At 55.5% G+C, this 22,564-nt stretch overlaps 1 protein-coding gene across 14 annotated transcripts in view; it reads left to right on the plus strand.

Annotated features, from left to right (window-relative positions):
- The window catches only part of KDM2B (lysine demethylase 2B), a 160,972-nt gene that overhangs the window by 125,069 nt on the left and 13,339 nt on the right, over nucleotides 1-22,564 (plus strand). For all 14 annotated transcript variants that reach the window (XR_011385264.1, XM_017349528.3, XM_070066159.1 and 11 more), the window contains 3 exons: nucleotides 15,745-15,969; nucleotides 21,175-21,318; nucleotides 22,372-22,458. Coding sequence is in view for 13 of the 14 variants with exons in the window: in XM_017349528.3 (XP_017205017.1) it covers nucleotides 15,745-15,969; nucleotides 21,175-21,318; nucleotides 22,372-22,458 (456 nt within the window). In the remaining variant the exon portion in view is untranslated. The remainder of the gene's footprint in view (nucleotides 1-15,744; nucleotides 15,970-21,174; nucleotides 21,319-22,371; nucleotides 22,459-22,564) is intronic.

Genomic DNA, 22,564 nt, shown 5'->3' on the forward strand with positions numbered 1-22,564 from the left:
CTCTGCAAATGCCTTTAAATCCCAGGGCTAGGCCAGGCTGAAACCAGGAGCCAGGAATTCCATCCATGTCACCTACATGGGTGGCAGGGGCCCAAGCAGTTGGGCCATCACTTGCTGCCTTGCAGGGTACATTAGCAGGGAGCTGGGTAGGAAGTGGAGGAACTGGGACTAGATATGGGCATTCTTTTTTTTTTTTTTTTTTTTTTTTTGACAGGCAGAGTGGACAGTGAGAGAGAGAGACAGAGAGAGAAAGGTCTTCCTTTTGCCGTTGGTTCACCCTCCAATGGTCGCCGCTGCAGCCGGCGCACCGTGCTGATCCGATGGCAGGAGCCAGGATCCAGGTGCTTTTTCCTGGTCTCCCATGGGGTGCAGGGCCCAAGCACCTGGGCCATCCTCCACTGCACTCCCTGGCCATAGCAGAGAGCTGGCCTGGAAGAGGGGCAACCGGGACAGAATCCGGCGCCCCGACCGGGACTAGAACCTGGTGTGCCGGCGCCGCAAGGTGGAGGATTAGCCTATTGAGCCACAGCGCCGGCCTGATATGGGCATTCTGATATGGGATGCAGAGAGGGAGAGAGAGTCTTCCATCCGCTGATTCACTCCCCAGTTGGCCGCAACAGCCGGAGCTATGCCGATCCAAAGCCAGGAGCCTCTTCTGGGTCTCTTACGGAGGTGCAGGGGCCCATGGCCTTGAGCCATCTTCTACTGCTTTCCCAGGCCATAGCAGAGAGCTGGATTGGAAGTGGAGCAGCCAGGACTCGAACCGGCACCCATATGGAATGCTAGCATTACAGGCAGTGGCTTTACCCGCTACCTCACAGCCTGGCCTCCCCAAGAGGCACCGAAACCACTGCTGCAAAGGCACGCTCTGGCTGCACTGTCTGACACTCCAGGAGTACAGGGGCTGCTTCTCATCCTCGCCGACACTCGTGACTTTCCGTTTGTGTGTTCTGGATACAGCCGTCTTGAGGTGACGGGTGTCCTTTCTTTTTAACTCACTTTATTTTAAACTCAGATTTACATCTCTGAAAAAGGAAGAACATTTTCTGCATAGCCAAAACACCATTATTACACCTAAGAACAAGTACGGTCCCTGCGTCCTGCCTGCCACCCAAACGTTTCCTTTTCAGCTGCTTTGTCCAGACCAGGATCCAGTCCAGGCGCACACATTGAATCCATTCTTAATTCTCTCTTAGTCTTGGCTTTTCTGAGGATGTTGATTTGTAGAAATCCTGCCCACTGCCTTCATGCATCCTTGGGGTGTCACTTATCTTGTTCCTTATCCTCATAAGTTCTGTAATCTGGAAGCCACACCCAAAGATTTGGTTAGAGTGAAATAAACAGCCTAGCTGTTCAAGGTGATGGCATTCTTCAGTTATGTTCTTCTCTGATTCTTCCAGAGTCAGGGGTCCCCTGCTCCCCCAACCGTTCATGGATGGTTTCAACACTTGTCAGTCACGCTTTCCTGTTTCACAGTTCTCGTCGCTCTGCTGGGAGGCAGCTGCCTTCTTCTGAGAGTTTCCCCTCCCCACTTGGGCGGCTCTGTCCACTTCCTCCTGAAAAGCAAGCAGGCTCAATTCTTTCCATTTTCCTTTTTTTATTCTTAACTATTTTTATTTTACTCACTTTATTTGAAAGGCAGAGAGATCTGCTGGTTCCCTCCCCCAAATGTCTGCAAATAGTTGAAGCTAGGCCAGGCCGAAACTAGGAGCTCGGAACTCAATTCAGGTCTTTCATGTGGGTAGCAGGGACCCAGCAGCCTGAGCCATCACTTGCTGCCTTCCAGAGAAGCAAATCTGGGACTCGAGCCCCGGCACTGTGATATCACATGCGGGTATCCAAAGTGGGTGGGCCAAATGCCTGGCCTAAAGCATCTCTTTTTAAAAATGTATTTATTTGAAAGGCAGAATTACAGAGAGAGAGAGAAAGAAAGAGAGAGAGAGAGATCTTCTATGCACTGCTTCATTCCCCAAAAGGCCAGAATGGCCACTAGGGCTGGGCTGGACCAAAGCCAGGTACTTCTTCCTGGTTTCCCACATAGGTGGCAGGAACCCAAGCACTTGGGCCATCCTCCGCTGGTTTCCCAGGTGTGTTAGCAGGGAGCTGGGTCTGAAGTGGAGCAGCACTGGGCCCCAAAGCATTGTCTTAAAGCCTGCTTCACAGGGGGACAGAAGAGTTCTGTCACAGGCTTGCCCTGCTTGGAGTGCCATGATGAACTCATACATTTTCATAGACATAGGTGGGCTGAGAGGCAAATGGGCCCACTAGAGCCATTTTTTTTTTTTTTTTTTTGACAGGCAGAGTGGACAGTGAGAGAGAGACAGAGAGAGAAAGGTCTTCCTTTGCCGTTGGTTCACCCTCCAATGGCCGCCGCTGCAGCCGGCGCACCGCACTGATCCTGGCAGGAGCCAGGAGCCAGGTGCTTTTCCTGGTCTCCCATGGGGTGCAGGGCCCAAGCACCTGGGCCATCCTCCACTGCACTCCCTGGCCACAGCAGAGAGCTGGCCTGGAAGGGGGGCAACCCGGACAGAATCCGGCGCCCCGACCGGGACTAGAACCCGGTGTGCCGGCGCCGCAAGGTGGAGGATTAGCCTATTCAGCCACGGCGCCGGCTTTAGAGCCATTTTTTTTTTTAAATTAATTTATTTATTTGAAAGTCAGAGCTACACAGAGAGAGGAGAGGCAGAGAGATAGAGAGAGGTCTTCCATCCGATGGTTCACTCCCCAGTTGTCTGCAATGGCTGGAGCTGTGTTGATCAAAGCCAGGAGCCAGGTGCTTCTTCTGAGTTTGCTATGTGGGTACAGGGGCCCAAGGAATTGGACCATTTTCTACTGCTTTCCTAGGCCAGAGCAGAGAGCTGGATCGGAAGTGGAGCAGTTGGGTCTTGAACTGGCACCCATATGGGATACCAGCACTACAGGCCAGGGCGTTAACCCACTGCACCACAGAGCCGGCAAGAGCCAGTTTTAAAGAAGAAAGCAAGCAATAAATGAAGCAGGGCCCATGGCAGCAGCTAGAGGAAGGGGGGTTGGGCAGAGTTGGAGCCAGAGTGGGAGGGAGGCAACCAGGTGTACCCCCCTCCCGCTCCTGACCGAAGGCTCTGGCAGCTCCTCTCAGAGGTCCCTTCCACTCTCCTGTTGGGTTTCCACAGGTCCCAGGGTTCAGGGCCCAGACTAGGCTCCAAGAACAGGAACTGAGGTTACTCTTCAGTGAAGACACAGCCACAGGGAGAGGTGCCCCTGGGCCCCCAACAAAGAAGGTCCCTTCAAAGGCCTGGCATGGGGGTGGGGAGGAGGACAGGCTCCTCATCCCCAGGTGTTGACCAGCTGAGCTAACCACAGAAGACGGAGCTGGTGACTAAGTCCGTGTGTGTGTTGGGGGGGTACCTATAGCATGAGAGGGGCCTTCAGAGTTCATGGAAATGACTCCTGTGAAAAAACTACATATGGACTTCAAAATATTTTGCATAAAAATAAACTTCTCTTTTAATTCCATTTTCCATGAACTTTTTGAAGTCCCCTCATTGATAGATGGAGAGAGGTATATGCTTTTTACCAAGGTAAGGTTTACCTAACATAACTCGGCCATTGTGGCTCAGCAGGTTAAATGGCCTCTGTGCTTCCAATCCAGCAGGCAGCAGGTGCTGGGCCAAGTATCTGGGTTCCTGCCACCCACGTGAGAGACCCAGATGGAGTCATTTTCTGCTTTCCTCCCTTTCTGATGAGAAGAATCGAGGAGAATAATGGATAAACCTTGATGATGGTTTTTGTGACTTTTTATTAATTTTAGCGTTAGAAAGAAGTCGTGAGTATATAAATTATTAAAAGTAATAAAAGAATTACAGAGAGACTACAATCCCATTTGACTGTGACTCCCAATCCTGGCCCTTCCGTCACTCATTACCCTAATTCTTTCTTCATCTGAGTCACTTTGGCTTTTCCAGGCTTCCTGCGATAGATTTACGTACTTATCGATATGTGAAATACGGGTCGACAGAACACACAGTATGATGTTTACAGATGTGTGTTTGATATAAAACCGTATGTACCTTGCTTTGTAAACTCAGTAGTGAGTCTTGTCACAGTGACACACACACAGGTGCTTCTGCCGCCCTGTATTCCATGTACATATGGCACCTGCCTTTTAGGCATTGTCCCTCCCCCTCCCCCCTTATCACACTGCCTGTTCCCAGCCTGGGACAAGGCTGAGTCTGGGTACAAACCTCTTGGCAGCTGGGGGTCATTCCTGAGGTCTCATGATCTGATAAGCGCAGCAGAAAACTACATGACAGAGAGGAAGCAGGGAAGTAGGTGACGACTATGACCGCAGAGAACTTGGCTTCCATCTGTTTTTGCTTATTTCTCCACCACGTGGTGAAAGTTCTGGATCCTCCTGGCTCAGGGCAAGCACCAGCTGCCTGGGTGGCATCGGCTTTGGGGAGCTCTTTCTAAGAACGGAAGTGAAGTTTGGCCAAGTGCAGCCGGGAGAATGTTCCATTCTTAGGGCCACTCAGTGGTGAGGTCATGTGGGAGAACGGGCCAGCTGAAGGCGCAGTGTTAATGACATCTGAAGGTGGCAGTCCTCCCGGGCACGGGGTGGCATAATGTGTGTTTTATTCACAGGCAGGCACACGATCAATACAAAACAGATGTTGGGTAATTGTGTGCACCAGCTCACTGAAGGACACTTGACTGAGGGAAGGAGGCTCTTCTGCAGGTGGAGAGGTGTTAGGATGCTGACTGGCAGGAGCCGGCTTGGCGCTTGAGGAGGACCCTCCGCTGGCACCTTCCTGGGTCCACCGTCAGCCCTTGACAGACCAGGTGGCAGCCTGGCCGTCAAAACCACTGATCCCAGGACTCAGAATTACAGAATCTGGTCAGGGACAGTTGGGTTTCTGACTTGGGTCATGACACCAGTCGTGCTTGGCATCTCTCGTCTTTGGCACGAGGCATTGGGGTGGGATGGCTGATAGCCTGCGGGGCCGTCTGCAGGTCTTTTCGCTTCCTGGCAGCAGTACGCCTGTTTCCTCGTCCGCAAAATGGGTGAGCAATAGCACAAACCTCCCAGCTGCCTGGAGGGATGAGCTCATGTCTGCTTAAGTGTCACTGCCCAGACCCAGACCCCTGGAGGGAGCTCTCTCTCTCTGATGGGGTTCTACAAGAGAGCCGGGGCAGAGTTGACTTTGGAATTCCCCTTGGGCCTCTCTAAGTGCTCACCTGTGAAATGTGGCCCCTTCTGGCTCTGCGGTGGGAAGAAGGGTGTTCCTGTCAGCAGCAACCTGCCTTTGACTACACTGTCCCTTTCTCTCCTTTGCGCCTTGATGATTGAGAACCATGCCTTCAATACGGAAGTGAGCTTTTGCGAGCCCTCCAAGAAATCAGCCCCCACAACCCCAGTAAACAGGCCCCTGTTCATTGATTCGTATGGGGAGTAGCAGTCCTGCTTACAGGCTTCTGGTGGTGCACGGTGTTGCTGGCCCGACCAGCTACGAGGAAGTGAAAGCGTGATTAGCAGTTTATCAGCCCCTTTCTCCATGTTCCTGGTGTCTGGACTGGTCAGATACAGCAAGGTAGCTGGTCAGGAGCAGGGACCCTTGGTCCGTGAGATGAAGTGGTGGTGGTGGTGGTATTTTTTTGCTTGTATTTTTCAAACCTTGAGTGGATTGTGAAAAATATAGCAGGGCAGGAAGGAAGCCCAGGACAGCTGGTTCAGTGAGAGCTCGTCTGCTGGGTTATTTTCCCGCGATGCGTCAGCAGGTGTTTCAAGTCCACACGGACGTCTCGGTAAAGGGGGTGGCATCCCTGCTGCTTGCCCTGCGCCCAGTTCTCTGCCAGGACCTCCCCACCCCGTCCCTGGGCTTTGTTTACAAGGTCTCCACCATCTTCCCTGGCAGCCCCAGGCCCCAACCCGCCTGCCTGTGCCTCGGGCTCTCCCTGTGGACGTGAGTAAGAGTTAGATGACTGGTCACCTGGTTTCACAGCTAATGGGCTTATTCTTGGGAAAGCCCTGATCTCTTTACCTATCCCTCCTGTAAACCCTTCCAATTTTATCCATGGAGCTACTGAGCAGGCACAGCTGAGCGTCCTGCTCCTTGGCAGGAGTCAACTATGGCTTTGTGGCTTTTTTTTCCTTCCCCAGAGAAAAGGTGTAAGTGTCCGGGAGACTTCTCTTTCCTTCTTCCCTTTGGGGATGAAGATCAGGGTGGATTTCCAGCCACGGTGTTCCGCAGGAGTGGGCTGTTTTTGGAGGCGGCGTTAGGAACCTTTACAGTTTAAGAACTGGGAAACCCACACCTCCCCGGACTGCCTGGGGGCTGCGGCGCTGTCAGCCGGGGCCGAGGGATTCCTGGGCACCGCGGGAAGGGGGGTTCCGCTCGCAGGACAGCCACCCCGGGGCAGAGTCCAGGCGTGCTCTCTGACAGCCCCCGCGGCAGGCGGCTCCGGTGGAACTCCTGCCTGCATCGCCCCACGTTTGACGCCGACTGTCGACCTGAAAGGCAAACCCGAGGGCGGCTGACCGGGCAGCGCCAGCCCAGCCCAGCGGCGGCGTGCGGGGCAACGGGGGCCCCGGATCCTCCGCAGGCCGGAGAGCGGGCGTCAGGTGCCGCTGCCCCGCAGCATGTGCAAACCCGGGGGGACGCAGGCACCTGAGGCCAGGCGTCGCGTGCGGGGGTCCCCGCAGGACTACACAAAAGACCCCACCCCACGGCGGGCGTGCGTTTCCTGTTACAGCGGCGGCGGCGTGCAGCCACCATGTGCATCCCGCGGCGCGCGGGCCGGGCCGGGCCGGGCGGGGCGCGGGGCACGCCCCCACGCAGCCCCAGTCCCCGCGCGCCGGCCGCGAGGGGCCGCCCTCGGCGGGCCCGCCCCCGTGTCACCGCAGGCCGGGCTCCCTTTGTGTGCGGCCCGAGCACCGCGGCCGCGCCATTGGCCCGCCCGCCCGGGGGGCCAGCCCCTTCCTGGCTCGCCTCATGCATATGCATGAGCGCCCCGGCCCTCCCCCGCCGGCCCCTCCCCGCCCCCTCCCGCGCGGGCGTGCGAGGCGCGCGGCGCGGCTCCCTCCTCGCGGCAGCGGGAGCGGGAGCCCGAGCCCGAGCCCGAGCCCGAGCCGGGGCGAGCCGAGCCTGCTCCGGGCGGGCGGCGGCGGCGGCGGCGGCGGCGCCGCTCCAGCCATGTCAGCGCGCGCGAGCCTGGGCCCACCATGAGCCATGGCCATGTCCGTGAGCGCCGAGGACGACGACTATGAATCCGAGCCGGACCAGGTCGGCGGCCCGGGGTGGGGCCGAGGGAGGGACCGGCCGCCCGACCTCCCGACCGCCTGCCTGACGCGCCGAGGGCGGCCGCGACGCCGCCGCCGCCGCCGCGATGAGGAGAAAGTTTTGCAGCCGCCGCCGGCGGGGCCGCCAGGGCCGGGCCCGAGCAGGGCGTGGAGGAGAGCGGCAGGCCGGCGGCCCCTCCAGCCGGCCCGGGCAGGGGGCGTGTGCGTGCGGGCGTGCGCGCGGGGGGCTGCCGGGCGCCGCGGGGACAATGTGGGCCGCCGGGCCTCGCCGTCGGGCGGGCCTGCCGGGCGCGGGCCACGGCCCGCGGGCAAGTTGCGGGCGGCCGCGGGGCGCACGGCGCCCTCGCCCGCGGCCCACACGCGCACCGGGAGCACCGGGAGCCGCGGGCGCGACGCCTCCTTCCTTTTCTGTTCGCAAAGTTGCGCCGGGACCCTCGGCCTCCGGGCTGGCAGACGCCCGCGGCCCGTGGGCCCGACGGCCCGAGCTTTTGTCTGGGCGCCGCGCGCTGGCCGCCCGCCGCCGGCCGTGGGCAGACGGAGACAGGAAGGGGTGCGAGCCGCGGCCGGCGCGGGCCATCCGGAACCCGGGCGAGCGCGCCCGGGAGGCGGCGCGGAGGAAGCCGTGACCCCGGATGGCAGGGCTTGGCCTCGGTTGGATTTAGCAGGAGAGGGACCCCTCTGGGGACCCGGGGGGCCGAAATCCGTGTGTAAAACAAAGCCCTGGGTGTGTTTACGGCGTGAACGCACTCCGGGCAGGTTCGCGTGGAGGAGCGGAGGAGGAAAGTTGGGGTTTTACCGGCTGTGACCTGCAGGATAACTAACGTTCGTAGCGCGGCGCGGGCCAGGTGGACCTGTCGGGGGAGCTCGCGGTGGGCCGGGTTGTGTTACCGCGTGGGCGCTGGGCGGGCTGCGGACGGGAGATGCTTATTTATAATCCCGGTGCGTCTCCTCAGTGGAATAAGATGTTTAGGAATGTGGGAGCCGAAATGTGGGAACTTTCTCCCCCACCCCAGCAGGCGTAATTGAGGAAGTGGGGTACATGCGCAGTTCCCGTCGCCTCGCAGGCATCACTAAGTGGTTTTGGTTGACAGAGACGTTGCGTCTCTGCTGTTCCTCAGTTTCGAGGCACATTTTTTCAGACGCGTCCCCTCGGCTGCCTGAATCCCCTGGTCTTTCGGATTCGGTCGACCCAGGGCCCGTTCAAGGGGCGTTGGCTTGGAACTCAAGTCAGAGCGGAGTGCGGATGGCTCTGGAGTCCTGGGTACTTCGTCCACACCTCAGCTGCTGGTTTGAAGCTTGGGTCTGCCCAGTCCTGCGAAGGGTTGTCATTTGCAGGACAGCGGGATGTCCACTGGGTGTTGGTGCTCCCTGGCACCTGGGCCCCGCTGTTCCGGGCTTGAGGTCCCCGTTACCTGGGCTTTGTTCGATGCCTGTGGTAGGCGCCATCTTTGACACTGCAGGGACAAGGCTTAGATGTCTGTGGGTTTAACGCCACGTTTTTGGGTTCTGCCACTCCTGAGAGCGACTTCTGCAGAGGCGGGACCTGTGCTGCCTGTAGCCAGGTCTTTTTCCTCCTGGTTGGGCAGCCCAGTTGCAGCACCTGTGCAGTGCTAGCAGCTGAAGTTCTCTGGAGGTTGAAATGTTCACATTAAGGAGATTTTCTTTTTTTCCCCACTCAGGTGCATTGAGGGAGATGACAGCTAAACCCAGCCCCATTGTCCCAGTAGAGAAGTTGGGTGTCAGCTCAGGTACCCTGTGAGCTCCGCCCCCTCTGCCTCTCATCCCTGCCACCCCTGGTCTCCTCAGCCCAAGGATTTCTTGGGCCTGAGTGGAGTGGCTTCCTCCGAAGACCTCGAGGCAACTGGGGCTGGGGACTGGAAGCTCAGGCTGGCGGGAGCTAAGCCTGGCTCTTCTCTGAGCCCCATCCGTGCAGAGTGGGAAAGAAAGGCCCTTCTGAGGAGGGAGGTACAAGTCAGAGTGTGGATGTGCAGGTCTGCTTGCCCACCTGTGGCTGGAAGGACCCCAAGGATGAGGCCCCCACTGGGGAGTTCCTGCAGTTCACCCTGCAGCTGGGCGGAGCCCCCACCTCCACCTCCGCCCTCCTCAAGAGCTTTTGACTATTCTGCTTTAAAGGTCTGTGCACCTCGCAGCGCCCCCTGGATGCGGCCCTGGGCCCACAGGACAGCAGTGAGAGGGGGAGGTGTGGGCAGGGGAACTGTGCTGGTTCCTCACTGGTCTGCACCCTTGCCTGGGATTTTATTTGCTTCTTCAGTCTAGAAGGTGCCAGAAACTTCTTAAGCTTTGCTTTCCAGTTTGGGGGGGTGCCTCTTAAAGGAGCACTGTTAGCGAGAAGACTTCTTGGTCTACCTCAGTGGGGAATCCCTGAAGTGAAAATATGCCCTACTTTTTTTTTTATCCAATGTCTGCAGTTTATTATTGAAAATAATAATCGTCATTAGAAAGTTAGAAAGTCAGAAACTAATGTGGTCACGACCATTGTGTTACCCACCACGGTTTATTAAGTGGTGAAGTTTTTGTTGTTGTTGTTGTTTTTAAAGACTTACTTCATTTATTTGAAAGAGAGAGAGAGAGAGATCTTCCATCCGCTGGTTCACAACCCAAATGGCTGCAACAGCTGGAGCTGCGCCGATCCGCAGCCAGGAGCTTCTTGTGGGTCTCCCACGTGGGTGCAGGAGCCTAAGGACATGGGCCACCTCTGCTGCTTTCCCAGGCACATGAGCAGGGAGCTGGATTGGAAGTGGAGCAGCCAGGACTAAACACTGATGCCCATATGGAATGGCGCTGCTGCAGGCCAGGGCTTTAACCAGTCGCGCCACAGTGCCGGCCCCCAAGTGGCAACGTTTTAACACGGGGGACCCCTCATCCTTCCTGAAAATACACACAGTTTTGTGACTTGTGCCCATGTGCCCTTGGGGCATCCTTAGCTTTCCGCTCTTTTTCGAGCCCTCCATCCCCTGGGCACCATGCTCCTGCCCTAGGTGCATAAAGAAACCAGAGCCCTCCCTTGAGTCCCTGGGTGTGTTCAGGGGCCGGGCCCCTGGTAAAATCTAGGTTTTTATGCTGGAAGATGTGGGGACAGACACCATGTTGAGAGCCACGGCTGCACCAGGAAGTGGAATGCCACAGCGGTGTGGCTGCCCTGTGGGGCCACGGGCCAGTGTGCTGTGTAAGGGGTGCTTACAACCTGCAACTGCCTCCATTGTCAGAATGCACAGCCATGCCTCGCTGTCTGTCTGACTTCTCTTGACATTTGGGACTCTGGCCCTCTGACCCCCTGCTGTCCCACCTCCCCAGCTGTCCTCAACGGGCGGTGCTCTGCAGCCTGCCCTGGAATGTTCTCCACGTTGGGCCAAAGGCTATTGTCCACTCCGTCCTTTCCTCCTGACAAGCTCGTGGACTTCACTAGCTCTTACACCTATGTGGTGTTGAGTCCCAGTTGTGGATCTCAGCTCTGGTCTCGCTTGCTAGCTGGACACCTTCCTTGGATGTCCCCTGGGTCCCCTAAATCCCACACAGCAGAATCACTGTTTTCATTCCTCTCCTAAGCCCACTCCACCGCTCAAGGCAGAACCTTGGCATCTTCCAAGATTCTTCCTGCCTGCGCCTCCATGTCCAGTCTCACTCAGCTCTTCTGCTGCTCGGTCTGCCTTCAAAACATCCGAAATCTCCTCCTCCCTGCCGTCCCCTCTGTTGCTGCTGCTCCTGCCTTCATGATCTCCAGCTGATCTCCCTTTCTTGTCTTGCACACTGCCCAAAAAATAGGTACTCGCTACTCCGCTGCAGGAACACAGTCCTGTTGCTCCCGCCTGTGAGGGCAGGGGCAGGCTCTGCCGCCTCAGAGCTGTTTCCCGCAGCCACAGGGAGCTAGTTCCTTGTATGTGTCATGGAGTTTCCCATATTTCTCTCTTACTCCTGCTTTTGCCTAGAGTATCTACTGCCTAGCCCCATCCCTACCCTTGGCCTGTAGGTCGTCTGTCCCCCCTCTACGGCTACCTTAATTACCAACTCCTGTGTCACGTCCTGTGCTTCCAGCCAGCTCTCTGGGGTCAGCACTCCTGGGTCCATCGCCTGGGTTCACGTCTTAGCTTTCTCATTGGTTAGCAGTACGACTAGGGGCAAATGATGGGGTGGCACCAGGCCTCAGCTTCCTCATTTGCAAGTGGAAATGGTAGTAATTCCTACCTCACAGATTGCTGATAGAAACATTGAAAAGACTGATCAGCACTTCAGTCGAAGTTGGCTTGTGATATCCCCACGTTGCACTGTGTTCTCCTGCCTTTGAGAGCAGGGAGCACAGCTTACTCAGCCCTGTCGTCTCCGCGCTGAGCCCTGAAGCCACGCACTTCACAGCCAGGAAGCCTGAGAGTGGGCAGGTGGCTGGGTGACTGTGTGAACAGGAGGGTTGATGAATGAGTCTCCAGTGCACGTTCCTACTCCTAGCTGCTGACGTCCAGGGTTTTGGTTTGTTTTGGATATGTTTGCTGGCCATTTGTTAAATGTCTTTGAGAAATACTCATTTGTCTCTTTTGCTTATTTTTAACTTGGCATATTTGTCTTTTTATTGTTGAATTGTAAAATTATATGTTCTGGATTCTAACCTCTTATTAGATAAATGATCTTTCAGGTAATTTCCCATTCTGTGAGCTTTTTCACCTTAGCGTGTCCTTTGAAGCACAAAAGTTTTTGATTTTGGTGAGGTCTGATTTACCTTTTGCCACTTGTGATTCTGATTTCATATCTAAGGAGCTGTTGCCCAATCCAGCCTCATGGATGCTTACGCCGTGTTTTCTTTAAGGGCTTATGGCTCAGTGTTGAGGTTGCTGATCCAGTTTTTAGTGACTCTATGGTGTGAGGCAGGGGGTCTGCTTCATTCTCCTGGGTATGGATGTGTGTCTGCAGCAGCACCATGTGTTGCAAAGACCGCTCCTGACTGCACTGTCTTGGCACTCTTACTAAAAATTCATGGGTCAAAAATAAGAGTTTATTTCTGGACTTCTGTAGTCCAGTGATTCCTATGTTTGTCTTTAAGTCAGTACTACCCTGTCTTGTTTGCTGTAGCTTTTAGTAAGTTTTGAAATCAGGAAGTGTGAGTCTTCTACTTTGTTTTCTTGAATCTTTTTTTTTTTTTTTTTTTTTTTTTTTTTAAGATTTATTTATTTTATTTGAAAGGCAGAGTTACAGAGAGGCAGAAGGGGAGAGAGGTCTTCCATCTGCTGATTTACTTCCAGATGGCCACAATGGCCGCAGCTTCTTCCAGGTCTCCCACATGAGTACAGGGACCCAAGGACTTGGGTCATCTTCTACTGCTTTCCCAGGCCATAGCAGAGAGCTGGATCAGAAGTGGAGCATCCGGGACTCAAACCAGCATCCATATGGGATGCTGGTACTGCAGGCAGCATTTTACCTGCTACGCCACAGTGCCGGCCTGTTTTCTTGAAATTTTTTGGGTCCCTTTCGTTTCCCCCACAAATTCCATAATCAGTATGCCAATTTCTGGAAGATAGCCAGTGGGATTTTGATTGGGGTTGCATGGGATCTGTAGCTAACTTTAGGGAGTATAGCTGTTCTAACTACATTAAAGGTTACATTCCATGAACACAGGATGGCTTTCCATTGATTTAGGCTCATCCAAGTTGTTTTAATTCCCAATATTTTCAAAATGATGGATTGAGGAGGTGGTACCCATGAATTTCCGGAAGATGTTGTCTGGTGGACGAAAAGAACTTAGGAAATGTTGGTGGATGAATGAATGAATGTGCTAATGTCTCCTGTAAGATGCTTCGAGTTGCTGATAGGGAGAAGCTGTGTGCACGTGTGTTCCAGATTCCCTCACCTTTCGTGTAAGGAGCTGAGCGTGTGACTCCTGGGCTGATAAAATCAACAAGTGGCCCTGGGGTTGGAATGGACGTCTGAAGCTGCATCATTCCCTTTGCTGAAGGCAGGAGTGGGATCGAGTGGAGTTTAGAATCAGCGTTTGTAACTTTGGGTAGTGCTTGAAAGATGCTAGAGCATCATGGCGAAGCGTGAGGGCTGTGTCTAATAAGCAGGCCTTCCTTGTTACTCTTTTTGTCCCCTCTGGGTCACCATTCTCTGTGATTCTACCATTCCTGATTGGTTCTTCATGGTCCTGGTAGGGCTCTTTTCACAGAACCCTCTGAAGTCTCTCTCACCTGTGGATTTTCCTCGGGATGCTGCCCTTGCAGGATGCCGTAGCTGCCCTCAGGGTGCAGGTAGATTTGTTTTCTGTAGGTTGGAAAAGCGTTCCTTTGGGTGGAGACAAATATTTACTTATTTGAAAGGTGGAGTTACAGAGAGAAGGGGAGAGAGATCTATCGATCGACTGATCAGTCAATCAGTCTTCCCTCTGCTGGTTCACTCCCCAAATGGCCACAATGGCTAGGGCTGTGCTAGGCCAAAGCCAGGAGCTTCTTCCAAGTCTCCCACGTGGGTGCAGGAGCCCAGGGACTTGGGCCATCTTGCGCTGCTTTCCCAAGTGCATTAGTAGAGAGCTGGATTGGGAAGTGGGGCAGCTGCAACTCAAACCAGTGCCCATATGGGATGGGCACCCGTTGCGGGCCACAGTGTTCTCTGCCAGCCCTAGAACATGACGGGAAGGAGTGCTTGCTTCACGGTGACAGATGAGCTTTGCGATTGGGCCAGACTGGCCAGCTGTTTACTTCCCTGACACGGTCATGGGGCCAGCAAGGCCAGTGGGACTCACTGGCTGTTGACACCCGATGCTCCTGCAGGCTCCTGGCATTTCTTCTGTTGCTCACCAGAGAGTCAGTCTTTGGAGTCTCCAGCCCCAGCGGGCTGGGTTTGAGCCCTTAGCTTCTGGTGGTGTCCTGGAGGTGGTCTGTGCACTGTCCCTGTGCACCTGACTCGAGACAGGCTGCCTGTGTCTCAGGCGTTTGAGGAATCAGTAGCAGCAGGGTGCATACGCTTTATGAGGGCTGGGATGAGAGGAGGAGCTTCCAGAGCCCCTCTGCTCCCCTGTTGGCACTCTTCACGCTGCATGTGCTGAGGCACAGACCGTGGCGTTTCTGGCAGCCTCTGTGAGCCTCTTGCCCTGTGATGCATGTGTACCCACTGTCGCCTGTAGGGTCAGAGCACAGTGGAGTCTACACCGCCTCTGCTGTCCCTGTGACCTTGGGCAGGCACTTAACCTCTAGTGTCCTCGTCTGCAGGGTTATTATTAAGAGAATTAGGCAATAAATGTGAAGTGATGAGCATAGCACCTGGTCACAGTGCTCAGAGAACACCTGCCATGATTCCCACTTTTTTTTTTAAGATTTATTTATTTATTTGAAAGGTAGAGTTATTGAGAGAGAGAGAGAGAGAGAGAGAGGTTTAACATCTGCTGGTTCACTCCCCAAATGGCCTCAATGGCTGGAGCTGTGCCAATCTGATCCCATGCAGGCACAGGGGCCCAGAGACTTGGGCCATCTTCTACTGCTTTCCCGGGCCACAGCAGAGAGCTGGACTGGAAGAGGAGCAACCGGGACAGAATCCGGCGTCCCAACTGGGACTAGAACCTGGGGTGCCGGCGCTGCAGGTGGAGGATTAACCTAGTGAGCCGAGGCGCTGGCCCCTGGTGTTCTCTTAACCCAAGCCCTGCCCTGACCTGTGGTGACAGCCTCCTTTACCAACTTGTAGGAAGGACGACATGAGAACAGACGTTTGCGATCGGGGGCTGTGATGGGGCCGGGGCGGTCATGGGCTGTGATGGGGCCGGGGCGGTGAGGACCATGGACAGGGAGGGCTTCCAGAAGGAAGCTGTGTGTGTACGGCCTGCAGGATGCGTAGCTTGGCCAAATGGTGTGGGCTGGGGGCATTCCCAGCAGAGGGAACAGAGGCCGACTGTGTGGCCCTGAGTAGCCTTTCTGGGGAGACACAGCCTGGCCACAAGAAGGAGGAAGCCAGGGCCAGTTCTGCACTGAGGGGTCTGGCGCCAGGTGTGCTGCCTCAGAGACGGGGTGCCCGTGGTAGCAGTTTTCTAGAGCTGCCTGGAGAGGAAGGGGTCCCTGGGTTCTGGAAGCCAGGAGTCCAGACAAGATGAGGTCTGGCAGAGCCGTGTTCCCCTGCAGGTCCCTGGGAAGGACCCTTCCTCCCTCCCCCAGCTTCTGACGTTTGCCAGCAGCCGTGGCGTTTCTTGGCTTGCAGACTCCTGTCACGGGGTCTTCTTCTCCCTGTGTGAGTGTGTGTGTCTCTGTGTGCAGGTTTTGTCCCTCAGAGGATAGTAGAATTGGATCAGGGTTCACCTGAATGACCTCACTGAACCTGACTACCTCCCTCAAGCCCCTGACTCCAAATAAGGCCATGTTCAGAGCACTGGGCCGTAGGACTTACATGAGCTTCCTGGGGCCACGGGTCAGTCTGCAACACCCTCTCCTGGGTCAGGCCACCCTGCACTTCTTTCTCACCCGCCCTGTCTTCTCCTGCAGAACCGGGCAGTGGGTCGGCCCAAGGGCAAGCTGGGCCCGGCCTCCGCGGTGAAGTTGGCCGCCAACCGGACGACTGCAGGAGCTCGCCGGCGCCGGACGCGATGCCGCAAGTGCGAGGCCTGCCTGCGGACCGAGTGTGGAGAGTGTCACTTCTGCAAGGACATGAAGAAGTTCGGGGGCCCCGGGCGGATGAAGCAGAGCTGCATCATGCGGCAGTGCATAGCGGTGAGCACAGCTGGCCACGGTCCCTCCGTGAGAGGTGCTCCCTGCGGGAGGAAAGCGGCTCAGCCCGTGCTGGCGTCAGGCCCCCTTGCCGGGCCTGGGGCCGCTCAGCCGTGTTTCAGGCTCTGGCTTCTTTGTGGGCTGGTGATCGCGTGCCTCCTTCCTTCCTGGCTGGCTGGGTACTTTGAAGTCTCTGCTCAGCGCAGCCTGTCCTGTCGGTGATCCCGTTGCCATCACCTCTGATCCAGTTCACGATGATGCCAGGCCCTTCCTTCCTTCCTGTCTCACTTTCAAGAGTCAGAGGTTGGGGTGGAAGGTCAGTGCCCCCCGCCCAGAGGAGTGATTTATGATGTTGAAGAGCTGAGCCCCAGAGAGCCTGGCTGGCCCCTCCCCGCGTCTCCTGCAGTGGCCTGAGGCTGTGGGGCTATAGGACAGGGCAGTGGGAGCAGACCCCTCCCACCCACACACCCACACACTCACACACTCCCCTTCTCCTGGGTGCCACTCCCAGTAGTCCTCCCTGTGGGAGTGGCCATCTCCCTGCCCCCTGGAAAAGCCAGCCCAGCTGGAGCGACGGATTCCCTCGGCCTGGTGAGCTCATCCTCAGGCCCACCATAGCGTGGGGCGAATCCCCGAGGCCCTCACCCCTCTCCCTCCACACGGCCTGTTTGTAGTGCTTGTTTTTTGAATCGTGGTCAAAAACCACATGATGCAAAATTTACCTTTAAAAAAAAAAAGATTTATTTATTGATTTAAAAAGCAGAGTTACAGAGAGGCACAGGCAGAGAGAGTGGGAGAGCTCCTCCCTCCTGCTTACTCCCCAGATGGCTTCGATGGCCGGAGCTGTGCCGATCCAAATCCAGGAGCTTCTTCCAGGTCTCCCACAGGGGTGCAGGGCCCCAAGAACCTGAGCCGTCTTCTGCTGTCCCAGGCCACAGCAGAGAGCTGGATGGGAAGTGGAGCAGCTGGTACTCAAACCAGTGCCCATATGGGATGCTGGTACTGCAGGTGGTGGCTTTACCCGCCATGCAACCGTGCTGGCTCCACAAATTTCCCTTCTTAACCACGTTTAAGTGGTGCAATAGCGCGAGCCTCCTGATGTCCGTCTGAACGTTCGTCTTAGGAGACTGACACTCTGTCCCCACTGAGCAGCCCTCCTCTTCCCTTCCTCCATTTCCAGCAGCTCCGTTCCTTTTTTTTTAAATATTTATTTATTTGAAAGAGTTACAGAGAGCGAGAGAGAGATGGAGATCTTCCATCTGCTGGTTTACTCCCCAAATGGCTGTAACAGCTGGAACTGCACCAATCCGAAGCCAGGAGCCAGGAGCTTCTTCCAGGTCTCCCACGTTGGTACAGGGGCCCAAGGAGTTGGGCATCTTCCACTGCTTTCCCAGGCCGTATCAGGGAGCTAGATCAGAACTGGAGCAGCTGGGACTTGAACCGGCGCCCATATGGTTTACTGGCACTGCAGGCAGCAGCTTTACCCACGAAGCCACAGCACCGGCCCTCTACTTTGTTTCTAAATGCTTACAACTCTCTGACCCTTGTACCTGTGAGTCACCCAAGGTTCATCTGTATCATGGCATTGTCGGTACTGTGTTCCTTTTCATGGGTGAATAGTACTCCATCTCCTGTGTACGTGTGTCCTGTTTTCTTTGTCCATTCCTCTCCTGATGGACATTTCGATTGTTCCGGTGGTGGTGGTATTGAGCATCTTTTCTTATTCTCGCTGGCCACCTGTGTATCTCCTTTGCAGAGATGTGTGTTTCTAGTCCTTTGCCCATTTCCTAATTGGAAGCTTATGCTTTTTTATTCAGTTGTAACAGTTTCTCCCCCCACCCCACATGAAATGTGCAGTATGTACATATTTTCTCCCATCCTGTGAACTGTCTTTTCATTCTGTTCTTTAATTTTGCTGCCTGTGTTTTCAATTATTATCTGAAACCCAGGACATCTGAAAAGATTTCAGGGGCTCTGTGAGCCCCAGAGCATCGGTACAGACTCTGCCTGTGTGCACGTGCGTCTGCACGTGTGTTCCACGTCCTGCCCACCTGCAGCCCACACAGGCCCCCTTGCTGCCTGCCGCTGCCCTCCTCCCTTGATCAGAGTCTCTCATGCTCCCACCCTCCCTGTCCCGATCTGCAGGAGCTTCACTCCCCCCTCCCCGTCCTGCCAGAGACCCTCTGACCACCAGGAGCTGTCACCCGCCTGGCACCCCCAGCACTGGTGGCCACCCCAGACACCTGGCTTGCTCCCCTGCTCAAAACACCCTTCGGCCTCCTTTTGGTTCACCTTGGGGCCCCTCTGCCTGTCCCGCCCCTGGCCTCTGAGCCCTCCTGAAATTGGCCCCTGCTGCCTTTCTCTGTGTCTCCCCTGGGGGTCTGATGCCTGGAGGGGAGCAGCTGGCTTCTCATTCGCTGTCCCTAGTACTTTATTTCAGGCTTAGCAAATGTGTGTTAGGTGTTTGTGGAATGAATGAGAACTGTTTTACCTTCAGCGTTCGGTGTGTTTCAATTCCGGTATTTGTGCCAATCTATCCAGACTCCTGCACTCCTCAAGGGTCTGTATGCCGCCTTATCCTCTGCCTCCCAGAGCCTGTGTTGGCGCTGGGAGTGGGGTGCAGTCAGGCCAAGCACTCCCTAACTTTACTTAGATGGGTTATTCATTCATATGTCCTGTGTTAGCAATTAAAACGGAGAAATTTTTACAAAATTTTTTTTGTAAAGATTTATTTATTTGAAAATCAGAGCGGAGAGGCAGAGAGAGAGAGAAGTCTTACATCTGCTGGTTCACTCTCCAGATGGCCGCAACGGCTTGAGTTGCGCCAATCTAAAGCCAGGAGCCTGGAGCTTCTTCCAGGTCTTCCCATGCGGGTTCAGGAGCTCAAGGACTTGGGCCATCTTGTACTGCCTTTCCAGGCCATAGCAGAGAGCTGGATAGGAAGTGGAGCAGCCAGGACATGAACCAGCACCCATATGGGATGCCAGCACTGCAGGCGACAGCTTTAGCTACTCTGCCACAGTGCCAGCCCCACAAAAATGTTTTAAGTCCATTTAAGAATAGTAGTAACTCCATTGTATGATAGCAGAAAAACATTTTTTATGAAAAATAGCTACATTGTCCAAAACAGAAACAATTAAGATTGTCGTCGTTCTGTGCTTTTGTGAATCTCTTGTGTCTGGCTCACTAGAAGAGATCTGGCTTTTCCTAGCTGCTTCCATTCATCTGTCCTGCTGTGTTGGTCCTGATGAGGTGTGAGGACAGCCTGGCCCCACGGGAGGCAGTGCCTTCCCTGTTAGTTGCAACGTGGAATCTGAAACTGTATCGATGGCTCTCCCTGCCGTTACATTAGCAATCCTGTCTTGCCTTTGAGTAGCTCCTTTACTTGATGTGATTTTGCAACATCTTGCTTGATCATTTGGGAAGTATTGGCTCACTGGGTTAGGCAGGTTTTCCAAATACTGGCACGTGCTATTACATGGTCTGTATATCTTGTTAAAATCCATGTGTATATCACCACCAGTCTTGTCAGAAAAGCCTTTAAGGATGGAGAAAGCCATCTAGTTTGTGGTGGCTCATGGAAGTTTTTCAAAATTCTGACTTTCATCTGAAAATTCAAATTCTGTCATTTGTAACCAGTGCTGCCAGTCAGCCTTCTCCGAGACAGGTGAGCTTCTTTCGTCTTCAAGAACATGGGTCAGTGCCCAGACTCTTTCAGTCTTTCAAGAAGCAGTGGTGTCTGTGGAGAAGGCGGCCAGGGGAGCGTGCAGCCTGAGTGCTTTTCCTCCCCGGCTGTATCCTGGGTGTGCAGGCAGAAGCCTCGTGTGCTGCTTCCTGTCTTGTCACACACGGTGTGGAGAGCACGTGAGCCTGGAGGTTGAGCTCTTCATAAAGTTCATTTTTAATGCCTCTGTGGCCACCACTAGTCCAGCGACTCCTGAGACAGCATGGGGCCATGATGGTGCCAAGGAACCAGTCATCTCACAGCTCCAGCACAGTGTAAATGGTGGCTGTGTTCCTGTTCTGAAGACAGTTTTGTTTTGCCTTTTTTGAAAGATTTATTTATTTATTTATTTATTTTGAAAGCGTTAGAGGGAGAGACAGAAAGATCTTCTATCTGTAGGTTCATTTCTCAAATGGCTGCATCAGCCAGCAGTGGGCCAGGCTGAAGCCACGAGCTCGTTCCAGGTCTCCTACATGGGTGGCAGGGACCCAAACACTTGGGCCATCTTATGCTGCTTTTCCCAGGCCATTAGCAGGGAGTTGGATCAGAAGTAGAATATTGGGGGCCGGTGCCACAGCTCAATAGGCTAATCCTCCGCCTTGCGGCACCGGCACACTGGGTTCTAGTCCCGGTTGGGGCGCCGGATTCTGTCCCAGTTGCCCCTCTTCCAGGCCAGCCCTCTGCTGTGGCCAGGGAGTGCAGTGGAGGATGGCCCAGGTGCTTGGGCCTTGCACCCCATGGGAGACCAGGAGAAGCACCTGGCTCCTGCCTTCGGATAGGCGCGGTGTGCCGGCTGCAGTGCGCCAGCTGTGGCGGCCATTGGAGGGTGAACCAACGGCAAAGGAAGACCTTTCTCTCTCTCTCTCTCTCACTGTCCACTTTGCCTGTCAAAATAAATAAATAAAACCATCATTTAAAAAAAAAAAAAAAAAAGAAGTAGAATATTGGGGGCAAGAACCAGCACCCGTATGGGATGCCAGCATTGTAGGCGGCAGCTTTGCCTGCGATACCATGGCGCCCACCCTGAAGACACTTTTGTCCTTCCTTGCAAAGTCTCGGGGACCTTGGAGTCCTTGGACTGCACTTTGATGCCCACCAGTAAAGCACAGCCTTGGCTCCACGTCGGTCTGGGCCTGACTGACGCCTCACTTCCTTCAGTTCTTTTCCAAATATAAGGCCTTCCCTGACCTCATATTTAAGATTAGCTCCCCTTCCCCCTGGCCCTGGCCCTCCTCGCCTTACCTTTCCTGGTTCTCTAGTTCAGGACGGCCTGGAGTCTAACTTGTCTTGCTCAGTGTCCTGTTCCTCGTGTTGAGGACAGTAGTACCTGGCACTGGGAGCTGGTGGCCTGGTAAGAATCTGAGTGGAGTGCCTGGGCCCATTTCCTGGTGTCTCCCAGCCAGCCCAGGCTTGTTGCCCTTGACCTGGCCCCCGGGACCAGTTCTTGCTCCTTGCTGACTGATCCTGTTCTCCCCGCCCTTCAGCCAGTGCTGCCCCATACCGCTGTGTGCCTTGTATGTGGCGAGGCGGGGAAGGAGGACACGGTGGAGGAGGAAGAAGGCAAGTTCAACCTCATGCTCATGGAGTGCTCCATTTGCAACGAGATCATCCACCCTGGATGCCTTAAGGTGAGCAGCCCCTGGGGCTCTGCTTGTGCCGCCGAGTAGCCCACCGCAGGGCCTCCAGTAAAAGCAGAGGGGTGAGGCTGCCAGACCCCCAGGCAGTGTGGTAAATTCCTGGAAGCCCCTGAGCCTGTCAGTTGCTGAGCCCTGGGAGGAGAGGTCGGGAGCAGCTCATGCCTCCCCTGCCTCTTGGAGGAACTGAACACCACCACCCCCTGCTGCCCCTCACCACCCTGACGGCTCAGACTGTGGAGGCCTCCCCGTGTCTCAGCAGGCGGAAGACGTGGGCTACAGGTCCCATCTGGGCCCTAGAAGAGACTCGAGGCGGCGCCCTGGCTCCTGTCTTTTGGGACAACAAGGCCTAGCCAGGGAGGGCCAGTGGTTGCCGTCTCTGCCTTCATGTCCAGAGCAGGGCTGCCTTCTCCCAGTGACCCGTGTGCTGTGCCTGCCTGCCACGGGCAGCTGGTTCCCTTCTGAAAAGAAGAGGGAACTCTGGGCTGGCACATGCCTTCTGTCCCAAGAGAATGTGGTCAGGTCACGGGTGTCTCACAGAGACCCCCTGGGCCTGCCCAGGGTGAAGCTTTAGCTCTGCGGGCCACCACTTGCCCCTGGTGGTGACCATGGGTGTCTGCTTTGACCCTTACTCCTCTGTCACCCATGCGCACAGACACACCGCTGGGACCCCCTTCAGCCCTTCCATTGTGATTGGTTACTCCCCCCACACACACACACACCCAGCTCAGGCGCTCCCTGAGCCACGCAGCTGGCTCCCAGGACTTGTGCAGCCACGTACAGGGTCCTCCTGTGTGCTGGACCCTGAGCTGGGAGCCCCTGACTTGTAGAGTGGACAAGGGTGCCAGCCCGTGGGGATCACTCAGCCAGTCGGAAGCAGAAAGGTCCACATATGAACCTGGCCTGAATCCGGAGCCGTCCCCATCAAGCAGCTCTGGACAGCGGCATTCAGGGCAGAGGTGGCACCGGGGTGAGGGTGGAGTGCTCCAGGTGTGGCCACCTCTCAGGCCCTCCCCTGCTGACCGAGTCCCTGTGTGTCCTTCCCAGATTAAGGAGTCAGAGGGTGTGGTCAACGACGAGCTTCCCAACTGCTGGGAGTGTCCGAAGTGTAACCACGCCGGCAAGACCGGGAAAGTGAGTGCCGGCCTCCAGGCCCCCGGTCAGTGGGAGTGGGGTGGGCCTGGGCCTCCTCAGGCTGGCGGGGTGCGGCAGGAAGGGCAAGTTCCAAGATATACAGTTG

Source organism: Oryctolagus cuniculus, chromosome 21 (assembly GCF_964237555.1).
Source record: "Oryctolagus cuniculus chromosome 21, mOryCun1.1, whole genome shotgun sequence".
In the NCBI taxonomy this organism is placed as follows: domain Eukaryota; kingdom Metazoa; phylum Chordata; class Mammalia; order Lagomorpha; family Leporidae; genus Oryctolagus; species Oryctolagus cuniculus.